General features: G+C 49.5%; 1 protein-coding gene across 3 annotated transcripts in view; it reads left to right on the top strand.

The window, feature by feature from the left end:
• Positions 1 to 2,111: 2,111 nt before the first annotated feature.
• SMAD7 (SMAD family member 7) overlaps positions 2,112 to 13,133 on the top strand; it is a 24,516-nt gene continuing 13,494 nt past the window's right edge. The window contains exons 1-2 of one of the 3 annotated variants that reach the window (XM_009278444.1): positions 2,112 to 2,161; positions 7,373 to 7,447. In XM_009278444.1, coding sequence (XP_009276719.1) covers positions 2,140 to 2,161; positions 7,373 to 7,447 — 97 coding nt within the window. In that variant the 5' untranslated portion in view covers positions 2,112 to 2,139. The remainder of the gene's footprint in view (positions 2,162 to 7,372; positions 7,448 to 13,133) is intronic. The other 2 variants (XM_009278445.1, XM_009278446.1) reach the window with 2 other exon arrangements.

The raw sequence follows: 13,133 nt of genomic DNA, 5'->3' as shown, positions 1-13,133 counted from the left end.
ACTCCGTGTGTGTGTGTGTGTGGATTAAAACCTTTGGGAAGAAGGAGGAAAAAAAAAACAAACCCCAAACCCCGCATCAGGACGACCTGGGCTTTAAAAAGGGATACAACACTCTGGATGCGCTTGTTCTTCTCTTTCGTGACAGATGCTTAAACCGATTCCGACGTCCAAATCTTAGGGTTGGTGTTTTGGTTTTTTAAAATTTTTATTTTTTTTTTTTTTTTTCTCGTTAGACCTGTTCCTTCATTCTTTACTTTAGAAGAGGTCTAACAATCCTGTAGTCCTTCCTTTATTGTATGAAGCTTCTGGAAGCTGCCTTTGACTTCAAACAAACAAACAAAAAAGTCAAGGTGTTGGCAGCCTATCCTTGATCACACATAGGGAAATCAACAGTTATGCTTGTCTCCTGAGCAGTATGTATTTAGGAGAGCAGACTGTTCCCTTTTAGAGCAGGCCTGTGGTCAGCAATGTTGTAGTACTCAGTTTCATCAATATTTGGCTACATGTAGCTACATACTGCATTTCTTTGATGTTAGTATAGCTGTATTTTTTTTTTTTAAAACTGTTTCTTTGGCATAGAATATTGAAAAGGCTTTTTAATACTTTTGACTGTCAGCTGTTTCATGGGTACCTCCAAATACCAGCTGATTAGTACCCTATGAACCCCTAGTTGGACAGCATTGGCGTGGAGGCTGGCATAGCAGCTTCACAGAATATTTTTTTAAGCAGGAACATTCAGTATCTAGTTCTGAAGATATCTGGACCTGAATATGATTATACAGAGTTGTGTATTATCACTCTTTAATGAATCTTGCTGAACATTCTCTGTTTCAGAAGGCATCAGTGATGATCTGAGAAAGCTGTATGTTGTTATCCATTTGCTCTTTGGCTCCTGATATGGTGAAATAATGTCCCCACTCCTAGAATAATATATATATTTTTTTCACTTCACGAAAATTGTTCTTTAAATTGTTGTTGTATTTCAGGTACTTTAAATCTTACTGCCTTTTCGGCAAGACAGTAATAGTGCTCTGTATCTACAATCATAAAACTTTAATTATCCTCATCCCCTTTCCTTCCTCCTCCAATATATTTCCTTTTACAGAAGATAAATGAGCACAACACTAAACACACTGTAAGGTGAAAAACAACTGTTGACGTAACATTTAGTATTGCTAAAGGAAAACCAACTTGTTACAACTTTTTATACCATTCATAGTCTGAGGTAGTGATGATCTATTAAAGAGAGAATAGATATTCAAGTTGACGGGGTTAGGATACAGAAAATGCAGGTTACTTTTTGGAAAGTGTGGTGAATGGTGAAGATTTTAAAAAGTAAAGCAGATTGTATTTGCCACTAACTTATAAATAGACCTTTTTTAAAAATAAGAGAGGCTTTAGAAACAAACAAAAAAAAAAGCCAACTCTGACAAACCAGGTTCTTAAAGCAGTGAAAGAGCTGAAGAAGAATCTGGCAACTGAATTCTCCAAATTGCTTTACTCTGGGATATTTAGTATGCACACTTAAAGCTGCTTAGACTTCTGCCAGGAAAAAATCATCGTTATGGCACATAGGAGTGCTGGTCAGTGTTAGAGTCAACTCTGAGTATAAAGGACAGTGAATTACAGAATTAAAACTACTATCTGAGGAACTTATAGTCTGAAACTTGTAGTCTTAAGCCTTAGAAGTGGAGAAGAGCTACTGTTAATAATGAGCACAGTGATAGTGCTTGTATCTAAGATGTTATCCTTGATTCTAGGGAATTTCCACCAAACTGGTGTTCAGAGTGAAAGTGCCTGAATACTCACTGTGCCCTAACTGCGCTGCCGCGGCTCCGCCGAGCCAAGGAGGCCCCGATCACACAGCCCGAGCGGCAGATAGCAGGGAGACTGGCGCCAGACGGCCCCTTTTGTTTATCTGACCTAAAAATATCAAGGCAATCACCGCCTCGCTGCCCTGCCTCCAACCCCCAGAGCTAAGACAAACAGTTTTGCTAAAAGAATGCCACTGTTATCATAAGTTCCTATCTTTTTTCTTTCTCTTTTTTTTTTTTTTTTCCTTTCTCATGGCTCTGCCTTTATTTTCTCTGTACTTTTCTAATTCCAGAGTCTCCCCCTCCACCCTACTCCAGATATCCAATGGATTTTCTCAAACCAACTGGTAAGTGGACTTTTTCAATGCAGACTGCAGATAAAAAAGGGAAAACAGCCCCTTTCTCAGGGGAAATGTCTCCTGCCTTTGTCGCGCCGCGATGCATTTTGCTTTTGGGCTGCTTGCGTGCTTCTGTATCTTCCGATACCCCTGGAAGAATTAACATATAGAATTTAATCTAAGACACCCTCTGCACAAAGTAGGATTTTAAAACTCTGGCAGGAAACTTTAGGAGGGATTGCAATGCGGCACAGGCCTTTGCCGCTCAGGTCACTTGGGAAGCCAGGAGAACCGTGGGCTCCAGTTGTAAACGGCAGCGGTGCTGCCTGCTCCTGCGCCCCTGGGTGAATTTGTAGGGATTTAGGTTGGGATCCAGCACAGCTCGGGCTGGCATCTCCGCCATGGCTGGGAATCCCAATGAGACTCGACAAACGGGGTTGCTAGGAATCTTTCCGTGTTTTAAGGGAGCCTAATCCCACCTTGTCAGGTTGGAAAAATTAGGAAAGGGGGTGGAAAAGTTACTTGTTTTCCATTTTTATTTTGTTTTTTTAGCACCGCTCTGCATGCCTGTTGCTTGTAATTGAATGTCAGGGTGCCAGGGGAGAAGCCCATTTGAGGCTGGCACCAGCTCTTTTGCGGTTGTCTGCATAAACTCTTGGTTGGCAGCGCGCTCGCCGGGTGTGAGATAAATCGGGCTGGAAGAAGGAGGAGAGGTGGGGAGAATCGGAAACGGAGGGGGGAGCTCGGGGAGGGGCAGCTCCTGGCTCCCCAAGGATTAGTGGATCTGGAGTGTTGGCTGGAGCACGGTGGTCTCTGTGGTCGTGCCCCTCGGTCACAGCAGGCAGGAGGGGCACGGCGGTGCAGGGAGGCAAAGATAGATATATTTCTGAAGACCAATACCGGGTCGTTTCGGGGGGGTTTTTTGCCACAAGAGCAGTTTCTATAAAATCGCTGCTCTTCAGATTCTCAGGACTAGAAGAAACCCCAAACTTGAGGTTGCTTTGGACACAGGGTACCGTTGTGGGGTCCCATCCTGCCCACTGCCCCCTCGCAGGCTGGACTGTTGTTTTTCCCCTCTAAGAAACACTAATAACTCTTTTTATGCCTTGTGGAAATAAGCAAAGCTGTTTAACAAACAATCGGGTTGCAAAGCATGAAATATTTTGCCTCCGCGTGAAAAAACAGGAGATAAAGGCTTATGAATGAAAGAGGGATATCGGGAGTAGGCTCAACATCCCGAGCACGTGCTGGGATGCGGAAGGGTGGTTCCGTAATAGACTCTGAGGGTCTGCTGGGTCGCAAAGTTTTGCGGGTTTGGGTGAGATTGGCATCGTTTTGACTGCGTCCCTGCGGGGCAATGCTCCCCCAAAAGCTTGTATTTCTGCCTTTATTGCCTTTGTTTCTACCCAACGATGATCCTGGCGTGGGATGCAAAGGGGTTCGGAGCTGCAGGAGAGAAGGGTTAAAGCTTGCCTTCAGTTTCCTGTAAAGATGTTGGGATAAATCTATTAGCAGGGTTTAAACATCCAATCTGCCTCTGCCAGGACCTCATTTTCAGTTAGCCGAGTGATATATTTATTCATTAGCAAGTGTTGACATAAGGTAGCAAAATGTGTGTAAACAGAAAAGCCGCAGAACATGAATGTGCCATTTCGAAAGGAAAAGTTATTCCTATCGGCCAATAGGAAGTGATTAACGCTGCCCATCGGAAACGCAGAAACAACTGGGTTACTCACCAAAAAGTCCTCCTTTTTTTTCCTTTTTAAAAGAAAAATCCATTTGGCAGCTGAACTCTGACTAACGGGGCCGTGACAGGCACAAGCGGAGCCTGGAAGTCTGTTGTTGCAGGTGGGTTTTGCAAGCTCAGGGTTTCTCGGCGTTTCCTCTGCGGAGGGACCGAGGGTTTCCCGTCCCAGCATCGGTGCCATCTCCTGCGGCATTTTCCCAGCCATATGTCGAGGATTGCTGGCCATGGGCTGACTAGATGGAAGAGGGACAGTAGATGACGATGGGAGGGTGTGAAGCCTTTTACCTGGCTGATGCACATGAGCCATCTTCTCCCCTGGGACCTTGGGTGGGAACGGTCCCTCCAGTTTAGACTTGGGCAACTGGATGGCAACTGCATCTGCCAGTGGAGCTGGGAACGTGCATCCAGCCGAAACTTCTGCTTTTCCATCAAGCGTGATAGTGGTAATAAAAATACTTAAGTATTTAGGGCTGCGTCTTGTAAGTGCTTCGTATGGACAGACAGACAGTGCCCGTGATCATAGAATCACAGAATGGTTTGGGCTGGAAGGGACCTCTAAAGGCCATCTAGTCCAACCCCCCTGCAAGGAGCAGGGACATCTTCAACTAGATCAGGTCGCTCAGAGCCCCGTCCAACCTGACCTGGAATGTTTCCAGGGATGGGGCATCCACCACCTCTCTGGGCAACCTGGGCCAGTGCTTCACCACCCTCAGCGTAAAACATTTCTTCCTTCTGTCTAGTCTGAATCTCCCCTCTTGTTGTTTAAAACCATTATGATGGGGATTACATTTTTTTTTTTGGGAGGTGATGGAGGCTGAGACAGGCTGTGTTGCTGGCTGGGGGAAAGCAGGGATGGACGGGGAGCTGGGGGTCTGCTGCAGCCAGGGAAATGCCACATCAGACACTGTGTTGATAGAATAGATCTGGTATTTGTGCACTCGCCGTAGAGCGGAAAGATCTGCCCTTGACAGCTGGGTTACCTGCAGGAAGGCTGTAAGTCCAGGCTGGCTTGCTCGTTCATCCAGGAGAGGACTTTCCCTCTTCCTTACATGGGACGGTTGCAGGGATGGGTGACGGTGGCTAGCGCGGGGCCGGACTCACCCTGCAGTCCTGGAGGCATGTGGGAGCTCAGCATCCCCGATATCCCTGCAGGAGCTGCCACTTGCGGCTGTGTTGGAAGCAAGATGGATAGTGGTGCCCCCAAATCATTCAGGCAGATGTTTTGACCCATCATTAAGTGGGACAAGGGACTGCAAGTGGCTGTGTCCATCGTGCTACTGCTGCTCGTGGCTGCTCGTGGTGGGGCTGGAGTATGAGAGTGCAGGAAACCCACTGAGATATCGCTGCAGAGCCAAATGCCCTCCTGTGGCATCGACTTGCAGGGGAGCGGGAGGTTTGGCAGCTTCCAGGAACTATTCAGCGCCTTGCAAGGCTGGGCTGGTGGCCACCAGGAATAATTGTATGTCTCCGCGATGGTTTTATATCGTGGGAAGGCAGTTTTGGGAGGAGGTTCACCTTCAGTTGGCTTGATCGCACCTCTGATCCTACGACCCCTCTGATGCTGAAAATAAAACAAGCCCGAGTACCCCCTACTAGCGAGAGCCCTAGGCAGATCTGTGGGAGATGGGAAGAGTGCAAGGATGAAAACAGCCACGTGTAGAGCAGAGAGCCCAGGAGGGTCCCGCTTTTGGGCTTATCCCACACCTGACCATCACGCTTGGTCTCGAGTCAAGGTGCATCAGCTCTGAGTCCTCTAAAGAGACTTCAGAAGGTAATTAATGGATGAAGGGAACTGGCTGTTGGATGATGGGACATGGGAAGAGAGCTGACAGCTGTAAAGAGGTCTTGAAAGCCCACTTGGGCTTTCCTTTGGTGGATAGTGTGGATCAGGGAGTGGTCCAGCTGTTGAGGGAGGCTCTGAATCTGTCCTTGTTTTCAGCCTCAGTGCAGAAATGCCAAATGGCACGTAGATTCGGAGTCAAACCAGAGCAGCGCTGCCGTAACGCCAGCATCACCCCATTGCTAGGGTTATGCATTTTAGGTTGGGATAGGATTCTCTCCTGCCATCCTGTCCAGTGTGCTAACGGAGGACCTTGTCACATACGATACCTAGAGTAAGACAACATGGAAAGGGCAAATTATGTCCTTTATCCCATCAGGGAGCTGTAACTGGGGGCAGATGGAGCCCAGCGTGGGGGAGGGTGGTCCAGCCTGCGTTCAGAAAACATCTGTAGCCCAAGGAGTTGAAGCCGTCTCAGGGAAAAGGGCATGGGGAATCTTCTGTCTGGATTAGAAAGGGTTAAAAAAAGAAAAAGCATATTTCTTTAAAGCATAGAAAGCAGGACAAGGCATTTAGAGAGTGTATCGTATACAGTATTTCACAAGTAAGTCCATTTCCTGTCTCCCCTATTGTTTTTGGTTTGATTAAGTATATCCTGTTAAACTGTATATTCCTGTTAGGGCTTCTACTTTACTCTGATAAAATGAGGTTATGCAGACAGGAATTTCTTTTTCACTGGGATTTCAGGGATGAAATCTGGAAAAACTACTTTTATCAGTAGGGAGAAAGTTATCTCGGCTCTCCTGGTGGTGGGCCTTGCTTGGAGATACAGCCGTGAGCAAAATGATGTCATTAGGGAGCTCAAATTTGATGAAACCCAAAGTCCCCGAGAACCTGCTGAGGGCCAGAAGGTTGCGTGAACTTCATGGATCTTCTCGGGCATGGAGCGTCCTTGAGCTTGTCTCCCCCGTGGTAGTGACCGAAAACCTGGAGTTTGCCTGTAGGACCAGGGCGTCGGTGTTGGTTCCCGGCTGTTGTCACCTGGAGGAGCAGGCATGGGATGGAACGGTCCAAACCCTGAGCTCGAATGCCTCCATGCATCAGGAGAAACCTCTAACGGGGCGACCGATCTTACCCTGCCCTTGCCCTTCGGTGGTGCATGGAGGGGTATGCCCGTCTGTCCCAGGAGGTGACAGCGGGGTGTAAGATCCACCAGCAGTTGGCGGTGACAAAAATCGAGCGGGGGAACACAAAGATAGACCGTTCGCTGCAAAAGGGTGGCGATGAGACATTTCCCTTTCGGTTCCCATTTCGGTGAGTTACAGGCGTTGACTAAATTGGGTGCATAAAGCCACGATTTAAGCATTTTTGGGAGCTTGCTTACATCAGAACGACGACAACCTTGATCTCATTATCCGGTGACTTGGCCAGAGAGGTGGCAGCCAGTCTGTAATTTTTGCTGGTCTATAATCAGCGTTGGCTGGTGATGAAGCGCAGCGCGCAGCCTTGATTGAGGCGACGAGTTAGGGTGGATGCTTCTTGATGAACTACCGTCTCTGCGCGGACAATTAGTAATCGCTTCCTGCTAAACCCTTTGGAATGTGTGTTCTGCTCGCGGCGATGCTGGGAGCCTGCGAAAAACCGCCTATATGCTGATTTTTTTTTTTTTTTTTTTTCTTTTCCTCCGCTCCAGCAGATTGTCCAGACTCTGTGCCTTCCTCCACTGAAACAGGGGGAACTAATTGTCTAGCCCCTGGGGGGCTTTCAGGTAAGACATCTCTTGTTGCCCTTGATTTTGACCGTGGGTTGCGTTGACCGAGGGTCCTGACGGAAGGCGAAGTGATGCTGGGGAGTTTTGGGGCTGCGAGTCATTAAGAAAGGTGTGCTCGAAGGGGGAATTAGGTTTCGTTTCAGTAGCCGCCGCGTACCTCTCATGCAGAGAATGTGTTGAAATCCCAGGCGAGGTTCTCCATTCCCGAAAGCCCGTATTTCCTTTGAATTCCAGCCTTACGCTCCATTAATTTTTGGAGCGAGGCAGGAAGAGGCGTGTTGGGGAAGGTGAAGTGATGTTGGCCACCCGTTCGTTCGGATGCATGGATTATCGGAGCTGGTGCGGTTGTGCCTTGCAGAAGGATTTGGCGTCAAGCTCTCCTTGACTTGGTGGTGGCACCTCTTGTCTCTGGGACGAGAGCTGTGCTTGAGCTTTGCTCCTGGTAGGGAAACCAGCATGCCACATCTCAGGCGTGAGGCTCGTGGTGCCCAGGGAGGAAAGGTGACCCCGTTTTTTGCAGAAGACGTTGCAGAAGGAGTTGGACTCAATGATCCTTACGAGTCCCTTCCAACCTGAGATATTCTACGATTTCCCCTCGTTTTCCCATTTGCCATCTCCTTCAGCCTCCAGGTGCCGTTATGGGATGGGGGTTCAGAAGGTGTTTTCCCCACCCCTCCTGGGCTTTTCATAGAATCCTAGAATGGTTTGGGTTGGAAGGGACCTTTAAAGGTCATCTAGTCCAACTCCCAACACCTTCTCCGAGGTGTGACGTCTCCAGCACCTCATCTCCCACCCCGGACCAGCCAACTCTGTGGCTGGGCTCTGTCTCTACCAGGATTCGAGTGTCTGAAACCATGTACCTGCATGTACTCGCTGATGTTTGAAGGTGCTTTCCTTTGTGGGGATGTCTCCGTGATTTATGATTTATTCATCGCCCTGGAACTTGGAATTTCAGAAATAGGTCGGCGGTGGCCGCACGCGCGCATGCATCTGCCCCTGCCTCTCTCCAGGAATTGCGTTCGGTGTGGATGTCTTTAAGTGAGCCTTGTTTGTTTTTCTTTGGGTGTAATATATACCCTGTCTGTTATTTGAGAGGGGAGCATATTGTTTGTTCAAAGGCCCTAATGAGAATTAATCAAACGGAGGGGGAGAGGGAACAGAGAAACTTGTCGCTGCCTTTTTTTTTTTTTTTAAATGCAGAAGACTGTTGGGTTTGTCTTTATTTTTTTGCTATTGGAGCCTATAGCTTTAGGGAAGAAAAAAAAGAGACTGTTAAAAGAAAAAAGACAAGAAGCAAAACAACACAATAAGGATGTTGTTAGATCTTTTTTTTTTTTCCTTTTTCCTCCTGAAATACACCCGTTGCGGAGGGGAGGAGAGAGTTCAGTTCCACAGGATACCACATGAAATAAGCAGAGGAAGTACTCGCTTTTAAAAGGGGGCTTTCTGTAAGGTTCAGCCTATTGATAACATCTCGTCTGGCTGCTCTGCTCCCGAAGGGAAGGCGGGAGGTGGCTTGGCTTGGGCTGCAGGAAATAGCTCGTTCCCGGTGCCTCCCGAAGGGCCGCTGGAAGGGGAGCCCCAGCTCCTTAATAGAGCCTCCTCCCCAAAAGAAAGCACGTTTCCTCCTGAAAATGCATTTTTTTTTAACTTATTTTATTATATTTTTATTATTTCATTGGATTGGATTTTTTTTTTTTTGTCTTCCTTATCAAAGGTTTCCCCCCTCCAAAGCCTGGAAACAGAACCTTTTACGATCATTAACCGCTCTTTTTTCCTCCCCAAATGTAATTGTAGCCATTTAGTTTAATGAGGAGCTGATAGGAGAGTTGACTCATGAAGGGATACGGTTAGCTACCCAAGCCCTGAAACAAAGCCGAATGCCTCCACATGAAAGAGCATTTGTTTTGAATTTGCTCTGATTTACTGGCATCTCCCTTCCGCGTGCAGAAGTGCAGCGCTGAAAATTCCCAACTGGAGAGACCCAGTCGAGAAAGGAAAATAAACGCACTTTGCAGCAATCCTCCAAAGCTCACTTTCTCCTTTTTTCTACCCCCCCTGCATATTTTAGTTAGCAGAAGGGTGTATTTGAAGAGGACTTTAATGAGTTATTGGCAGGGCGCACGGGGAGCGCTTCGGCTTGGTCTTACCTAAGTTTGGGCAGGCGGGGATCGGTGATGCCGGGTGGAGAATCCAGCATCCCTCATCCCCTCCAGACCAGGGCTGTTAGACGCTGGATTTGCGGTTCCTTGATGAAAGGACAGCCTTAGGAAAAGCAAAAAACCCCTAATTTTGGTAGACTTGGAAGCTGGAGCAGGAGGCTGAGGAAGAAGACATCACGGGTGGATGGTGGTGGTGGGTTCCTATAGGCTTTGGCCGCCAGTGATGGGCAGTGGATGCTGGTGTAGTAGCGGTGTTCAAAGTCAGTAGACCTGCCCTGACGTCCGAAAGCTGGAAGGGCAGGATTTAGTGAGGCAGATAGCTCTCGGCGCTGAGAATTTGGGAATGGGGCCAACCTGGGGTTCACAGCTGCTCTGACAGGGAAACCGCATGGGGGGGGGGTTGAGAGGATGGTGGCAAGAGGAGCATTAAAAAGGGCATGGAAGTGAGCGCCCTTGCAGCTCTCCATGAGGATCCTTTGATGATGAGGAGTCTCAGGTCTGGCCACCGCCGGGGTCGCAATCTCCTTCTGGAGGCTGAAGGCAGTTTCATTGATGGATACCAGAGGCGCTGGAGGATGTGGGAGGGGGAGCGGCGTGGCCGGGGGGATGTATGGGGAGTGTTTCCCCCTTGCGATAACCGATCTGAGCCGCTCTTTCCCTCCCTCTGCTTTCTGTTCTCCTTCCTGGCCCAGGAATGCAATATTGGGTAGTCCTTCACGCCGTGCTGGTGTCCTCTTCTCATCCCACCTCTGCTGTCTCTTCCCCAGCCATCCCCTTCTCCAGCTGATGCACCCCTCGCTCCCCCGAGGTGCTGGCTCCCGCTTCCATATTCTTGCCTTTATTTATTTTCTTACATCTTTATTTTTTAGTGGTCACTCTGTGGGTAGGTCAGGAGTCCTCGCTCATGGTGTCTCCCACTGAGATAGTTGTGCTCAGGTATTACCAGTCCAGATCCTTCGTATCCTCGATATGGTTAAAGAAGAAAGCAAAAATATCCCATTGGAGATAAAAAAATTTCCGTAAACAGGAGGCAGAGGGTGTTTTTCCTATCTTTTGAGCTGAGTCGTTCCCAGCAGATGTGTTTGGTGATGACTCTTCTTTCAAACAAGCAAAGCCATGCTCGGAGAGCCTGGAGGTGGCCGGCCCGTGGTCCGGTGGCATCTGATCGGTGGGAGCTGAATTCCCGTACGACCCATGGAGGGGCTCTGCTCCGAGGGTAGAAGTGAGCTGATGGTGCTTGATGGTGTTGGTGCTGGGTCTCCATGGGATGCTCTCCACCCAGCCCTGGACATCTCCCTCTTCGCCCATGTGTGGCATGGGGCTTGTGGCTCTTGGCTGATGGAAGGTTGTGGTGCCCATGGTGGGCGAGAAGGTGGCTCTCTTGCAGGACAGATGAATGGTGCTGGATCTGCTGGCAAAGCGAAGCTCTCCAAGAAACCCATCATGGAAGGAAAGCAAGATGAGCTGGCCTGTGTCCTCAACACCTCCACTGTTTTTTTATTTATAGAGGTTATTCATAAAATACCGAACCCGAGAGTTTACCCAGATTTCAGCCCAATCCTGTTGACTTGCCCTGACTCTGGAACCACCCCAGCGTCTCCTGGAGCCAGTGGATGTTGAGTGATGGTGCTTGGTGGGTGCTGGACCAAGGCTCTGCAAGGCTTGAGGCTGGGAGACCCGTAAGGCTCTTCTGGAGCAAGCGCAGCCTCAGTTTCTCCCTCCTGACTCCTCTGCACCAAAAAGATGCAAAAAGACCTCCGGAGGCTGCAGAAGCATCAGCGTCGCTCCCTGCCCTGGCTCTCCCAGCGGTGGGACCTCGTCTGGTTTAAGGGACCGCTTGGCTGAGTGACATTTCATTCCGAAATCGCGGGCAGGCCGGGAATGTTTCACTATGCCTCTGATCCCCGCTGGTATCTGCTTGCCAGGGAAGAAGCACCTTGTTCAAATCCGGAGCTATTCGCCCCTCGAAGCGGCTCCCCATCGCTCTCCCCCCCCCAATGTAAACAGGATCCCGCGCGGTTTCTCCGGCAGAGTCCTGCCTGTGTTTTCCCATTCCCCCCTCCTTCCACCTCCCTCTCGTACAGAGTTTATAACCTCCTGTGAAATGCCTTTATTTACAAATTGGCATCCTATTATAATCTGAAATTGAGACATCTTCCTGTGGAACTAGGATTGTATATTTGTCCCAGGGATAAACAATTGCTTGGGAATTTCTTTTTTTAAGTCACTTATTCTTGGTTTATTTTTGAGCATACGTCCTTTTAATATTTTTTTTATTTGCTTTGAGCACCGCAGGGCATTGCACCCTTTCCTTCCCAGCGTCGTTGGAGACACGACTGCCCCCCCCCGCCCCGCTTACCTTAAAAACACCGTCCTGTCCTGGAAGGGACAAGGTTATCAGGGGTTAACGCCAAGATGACAGCACTGGAGCCTCTGGAGCAAAACAGGCTGCCTGCCAGACTAGGAGCCTCCCGGCTCGCCTCGCACATCATCTGACCGTGGCCGGCGGGGAGGAGGGAGCCGGCGCTTGGCACCGACCCCGGGGCTCTTGGCTTGGCCGCCCGCCCCCGCTCCTTCGGCCCCGTGGGGGTATTTTTTAAGGGGGATCTCGCCAAGCGGGGACCCCCCCTGGGGACACGGCCGGGATAGCCCCCGTGCTGCTGCGGGGATGCTGGAGGCATCCTCCTCCCAGCTCCTGGCTCTTGGCTAATTAAAATCCCCCCAAAGCAAATAGGACCCATTTAATAATTACTTTCAAGTGCTCTAGAGCCTTTTGATCCTTTCCTAGATACCCTTCTAGGATGGGTTTTAAAAAAAAAATGATGGCAGAGGTGTTCCCACCATTAAATGCCGGGTGTTTCAATCCATCCCTCTACAGCTCCATTAAATTCATTTTTCCACGTGCCGCTGGATTTTCCCAACCAAACGGTGCCTTGAGAGCAGTCGACAATAAAATGGAGAAGAAGATCCCACCACCAGCGAGTTCTTCGTGGTGGGGACCACGATGGGGACCACTCGAGTTTTATTCCACCACCTGGTGTTTTTCAGGGAGGAGCGAGGACAAAAAGGTGAATTTTGGAAGTTAGGGTGCCGGGGAGGGATTCAAATGGTGCTCTGCTCCCAAAAGATGTCCCGATGAGCGCCGGCAACTTGATCGTTGGGGACATTTAAAACTCGACGGGACGAAAACACTCGTAGAGGAGCAGCCCCGGCTGGCAGGGATGCGGGCTGCATCGTTTCCATCCCCGCTGTCTGCCAGCGGGTATCACTTACACTAGAGGAACCAGTAACATTAACCACATGCGTTTCCCCGCCGCCGGCATGGGGGGGATGCCTATTTCTAACCGCGGCGGCCAAGACCGTAAACCTCGATGCTGGGTTAAAACGGGGTACGCCCCACTTTGGGGTGAACGGGGGAAAATGGGGTGTATGGAGCCCCGGGTCGGGTGGGTGCCAGCCCCACCGCTGTCCTCAGCCGGCTTTCCCACGCCCCACGCCGCAGCCTGGCCGCCTGTCACAAA

This window comes from Aptenodytes forsteri, unplaced genomic scaffold, assembly GCF_000699145.1.
Source record: "Aptenodytes forsteri isolate BGI_AS27 unplaced genomic scaffold, ASM69914v1 Scaffold178, whole genome shotgun sequence".
NCBI lineage: Eukaryota > Metazoa > Chordata > Aves > Sphenisciformes > Spheniscidae > Aptenodytes > Aptenodytes forsteri.
Note: the sequence above shows the minus strand (reverse complement) of the source record. Positions and strands in the feature narration are given on the sequence as shown.